General features: G+C 45.9%; 1 protein-coding gene across 1 annotated transcript in view; it reads right to left on the reverse strand.

Annotated features, from left to right (window-relative positions):
• The window catches only part of LOC111657834 (melanoma receptor tyrosine-protein kinase-like), a 17600-nt gene that overhangs the window by 514 nt on the left and 11858 nt on the right, over positions 1 to 5228 (reverse strand). Inside the window, exons 2-3 of the mRNA XM_087175101.1 lie at positions 1545 to 1696; positions 5 to 300 (exon numbers count right to left, since the gene is read on the reverse strand). Coding sequence (XP_087031227.1) covers positions 5 to 300; positions 1545 to 1696 — 448 coding nt within the window. The remainder of the gene's footprint in view (positions 1 to 4; positions 301 to 1544; positions 1697 to 5228) is intronic.

Genomic DNA, 5228 nt, shown 5'->3' on the forward strand with positions numbered 1-5228 from the left:
ATGCCGGGAAAACTTGGTCTCCTCTGGCCGTGTGTGTGTGTGTGTGTGTGTCTCTGTGTGTGTGCGCTGGTGGCAGATGTTTGTGTTCATACCGGTCAGGCTGCTGAGCTGCAGCTGTCTCAGGCCGCTGGTGTAGTTGAGAGTTGCGGACGACAGGTTCCTGTTGTAGTTGGACATGACCAGCAGAGCGAACTGGCCTTCGTAGAGGTTCTGACCTCGGATCAGCCTCAGATTGACCAACGGGACGGTCGCGGCCTCGTTCATGGCGATCAGGACGTAGCCGCTGACTTCCTGTATAGACTGAGTTAATGATGGAGAACAGGATGAATGAGTTCGCTTAAAGAAATCACTGATATTTGTTTTCGCAGGAACATTTCATGGATGTTTTTTCAGCTCATAAAAATCACATTTACTTTAAATTCCTCCTCTGCATCATCCGTCAGTCTGTAGGTTGATTTCCTTCCTTTGAGGCAGCCGCTGGCTTCACTTCGCTTCAAGATCAATGGTTATTAATTTTTAATTCATTCCATTATACGGACAAAGTCTGTTGCTGTCTGGAAATCGGTGTGACCAATCTGATGTTGCAGCTGTTTTCTGTCTCATCTAATTTGTGCAGCGCTATTGAGTTATATCTTACTGTTGAACTTGTTGAAGAGTCTCTGACTGATGGAAGGATTTAATCAAATCTACTGCAACAATATCAGACTTCCTTGGATCCTGCAGAGATTACGGCTCGTCTCTGTATCTTAAAAAAGCTGTTCACACGTAAACGATCCATTTAAGAAATTCCCTGAAATGAGCCGTTTGTTTGAGACGGAGGTTTCATTCATCGGCTTCACAGCTACACGACTGTTTCCTGGACGAGCAGCGACTGTGTTGAACTCCCTGTCCATGTGATGAAGGGAGAAAAGCTCCTCAAGGCAACGGCGCTGTTTGGCATTTTACCATCGGTTCACGGATGTCGGAGCGTCCTCGAACGCAACACAAAGGCAGTTTTGAAAATGGCGCTTACTCACATCTGCAGCCCCGCGGGAGGGAAATGTCACTCTGACACTGACAGAAATAAAGAGGAACAGAAACACGCTGCTGTTCAAAAGGAGAAGCGGAGACTGATGATTCGCTGTGACATCATCACAGGAAACAAACAGGAGCTCGTTACACGCCTGCAACAATGTCGACACACTAATAATGATAATAATAATAATAATAACATCTATCTATGTTATTTCCAGTGACATTAACGTCTCTTACTGTCTGAAACAGGAGGAAATACAGGTGGATTCAGTCAGGTGGCGCCATCATACCTCACATCTGAAACCACCTGAACCTTTTCCAATAAACTGAAACTGGTTCATATTCTCAGGAAAGGCCTCAGGGTTTCTTTTTTCTTTAGTGAATGCAACACGTTTCAGAATCAGGAAGGAAGTAAAACCAATGGCCGCCTGGAGGGGGAGGGGCATCAACATAAAAACTGATGATACAAGTTTATTAGACCCACGTCGACCTGCGCTGGAAATAAAAAGACTCCAGGGCCGGAGACACACCTGGAGGAAGGACAGGTCCTGGTGCTCCAGAGCGTAGGTGACCTCCAGGTTCTCCATGACGACGGAGCAGTTGGAGTACATCCGCACCATGTTGTCGTAGTGATTTTCACGAGTCCCCAACAACGTCAGCTGGTTACTCATCCCCTGACACACTGACAGACAGACAGACAGACAGACAGACAGACAGACAGACAGACAGACAGATAGACAGACAGGCAGATAGATAGATAGATAGATAGACAGACAGGCAGATAGACAGATAGACAGACAGATAGATAGATAGATAGATAGATAGACAGACAGACAGACGACAGACAGACAGACAGACAGACAGACAGACAGATAGACAGACAGATAGATAGATAGATAGATAGATAGATAGATAGACAGACAGACAGACAGACAGACAGACGACAGACAGACAGACAGACAGACAGATGTTATTGAAGTCAGTTGCTGTTCATCTTCATGGGAAAGTCTTACATTCGCTAGATGAATCTGAAGGGTCGTGAGACGATCAATCATTTTGTAATGTAAGTGTTTTTTCAGGATACTGGATCACTAATTAGTTATTGACATGGAACCATGTGATCAGTTCAGAGGGAACACGTCTGAAACCCGACGTCATGATCCACAAATCTTAACCATCAAGGAAACCGGTGACTCCAGAGACTGAACACTAACGTGATGAATGAGTGAACCTCTGACCCAGTGGAGGGTGAGTGCAGGGTTTCATGGTCACATCCAGCCAGGTATCACTCAGCTACTTCCTGGTCACATCCAGCCAGGTATCACTCAGCTACTTCCTGGTCACAGGTCAGTATTTACAGAAACATCCAGGGAGGAGCAGGAAGGGCTGACGGCATTCCAGAGAAACCACTTCCGCCACAAACGGGTCTGACAGCAGCTGCAGGACGACGTGTCACTGTCGCCCGCATGTCGCCCGCGTGTGGCCCGCATGTGGCCCACATGTCGCCCGCATGTCGCCCGCGGCGACTCACAGGTTGAAGCTGAACAAAAACCTTCCTGCACAAACGTCTCCGTCACCTCTTTGATTAAAACGTGTTGGGAGGATTAAAACCTGACACGCGGCTTCATCACCGAACCTTCAGCATCACTACAATCAGCCTGCAGGTGTGTCGCACCTGTCCAGCAGGTTTTTCCTCCACACCTGATCTGATTCAGCAGGAAACCCTCTGCACAGTTTGAAACAGGAAGACGTGACGGATGATGGAGGAGCAGCGTCTGGAATATCTTCACCTCGTGTTTTACTGCTTTAATTGATGTTAGATTCTTGCATCTTTTTGGAGATTATTACCTGCAAGTTAAACATATATATTTGATTTAAATGAGGTGAACAAAATAATAGGAACCCGTCTCCATACATCACTGTAGAATAAACCTATTAGATATCAAAACACACTCCAACACAACACAGCTGCTCCCTGCCTCTCTCTGATTGGCTGATGGCTCACTCTCGGAGCAGCCCATTGGCCAGACCCTTGGGGAGAACAGTCCACATCTGGACACACACACACACACACACACTCTTCCCATGAAGCATCTCTTCACACCATCATTCGCACTTCATACTGTCATGTCACAATCAAAGCACGTAATTATAAATAAATAAATATGTAGATTTAGTCCAATAATAATAATAATAATAATAAGAAGAAGAAGAAGAAGAAGAAGAAGAAGAAGAGCAGCATTACACCTCCAGATCAATACAACAGTCACATTGTTTAAGTTTCTTTCAGCCTCCTCCCACTCATTCCTCCCTGTGGTCTCCTCTTTCCTTCCTTCCCCTCCCCTCCTCCCCTCTATCCTGCTCATCACTCCATCCTTTCTACTGTTCCCACATTCCTTCCTTCCTCCTCTTCTTCTTTAAAATCCCTCTGTTCCCTGAGTCTCTTTCCTCTGTGCTTCACGGCCTCGTTGAACCTCCTCCTCCTCCTCCTCTCTCTCCTCCTCCTCCTCCTCCTCTCTCCTCCTCCTCTCCTCCTCTCTCCTCCTCCTCTCCTCCTCTCTCTCTGACTCTCGTCCTGCTGAACCTCCTCCATTAGCTTCACACTGATGTTCATATTCTCTCTGACTCTGGATCAACAGGGATGTGAGCTGTAACGGGTCTGAGTGGCGGAGGGATACGACCGTGAGGAGGTGGTTGTAGTTTGAGCTGATACTGATTTATTTGATGGTATTTCTGTTGGTCTGCAGCTGCAGATGTTTCTGTTGCTTTAGTTTACAGCACAGACACAGACGCTGAACAAACACATTTAATGCAGAGGTGAGTGACCGGAGTCAGAGACCCGTCAGTGTCTTCACAGCCAATCACAGAGGGAGTCGGTTTTATGACGTGACCGGGTTTGATTAGGTTTAACGAAGGATTGTGGTTCGGGTTATAATTACTGCCTTTGTCGTCATGGTTACAACAACAAACACACGGTGAAGGCTCGCTTGGTTTCTGTAGTCTCAGAGCGACCTGAGAAACCTGCAGCTGCATCTTACGTTAAGATTTTCCTTTAAGTCCAACTTCAGACTTAAATAACAACTGCTGCACAAAACCCTGAAGTTTCCTCCTCAAGCTTTCATTAAAATGTTCACTGAGGTATTTAAGGTTTCCTCCTGATCTTAGTCTCACACTTACAAGTTGTTTTCCTTAGTTTGGTCACTAAGGTCTTCACTGACTTTCAGTGATTCCTTAAGTATCAACGACATCGATAAAGTTTAAGTTGCAGTGAATCTATAAACGTGTCACATGTTTACACAGTGAAACTCTGCAGGTGATGAACACCAACAATCACATGAATCAGCTTTTGTCTGGGAGCATTAGCTCAGGAGAAAAGAGATGCTGGTAGTGACGACTCAGAGGTTCAGCTTACGCAAGTACACACATGCACACACACACACACGCACACACGCATACACACACACACACACACAATACTGTTTGTTCAGGAACAGGTCTGATCTGTCAGTGTTTCTTGGACGTTGCCTCTGTCTGTTGTATGGCACAGTGCACATGAAAGGAGTGTGTGTGTGTGTGTGTGTGTGTGTGTGTGTGTGTGTGTGTGTGTGAGCTTCCAGTTTCTCTAAAAACTGATAAATGGTAGTCTGTGTTGTTGTTGTTGTTTGTGTGGTCTGTGTTTTGTTCTCAAAAAAATCATGAGGAAGGAAATGTATGAGGCATTAGTTGGGGACTATTTTCAGCGGCGGATTGTAGTGAGTATTAGTGGCAGCAGGACGTGTGTGTGTGTGTGTGTGTGTGTGTGTGTGAGTGATGTGTTGTTATAGTTCGTGGAGCTCAGGAGTCGGACGTGTCACTGAGGCGTTCACTGTCAGTTTGGGTGATTTCATGTTCACTGGAACTTGAACATTTTGGTTCGTGCACATGCACGTCAGTGAACCTCACACCGCCCTGCTGCAGCTCAGAGAGAGAGACACCACAGATGAATCAGAGAGAGAGAGAGAGAGAGAGAGAGAGAGAGAGAGAGGACGAACATGAAGAAACTGCATCCGTGAAATCCTCCTTATCCATCTCATCACAGCACGAGAAGAAAATAAATCTTTACTGCTCATTATTATGTTTTGTTTTTCTCAAATGGAAAATTTGCAAATTCAGCACCAGCTGGAGTGTGTGTGTGTGTGTGTGTGTGTGTGTGTGTGTGTGTGTGTGTGTGTGTG

The sequence above is a fragment of the Seriola lalandi genome, unplaced genomic scaffold (assembly GCF_002814215.2).
Source record: "Seriola lalandi dorsalis isolate HSWRI2012SDOR001 ecotype SW California unplaced genomic scaffold, Sedor1 jcf7180002054415, whole genome shotgun sequence".
Taxonomy (NCBI): domain Eukaryota; kingdom Metazoa; phylum Chordata; class Actinopteri; order Carangiformes; family Carangidae; genus Seriola; species Seriola lalandi.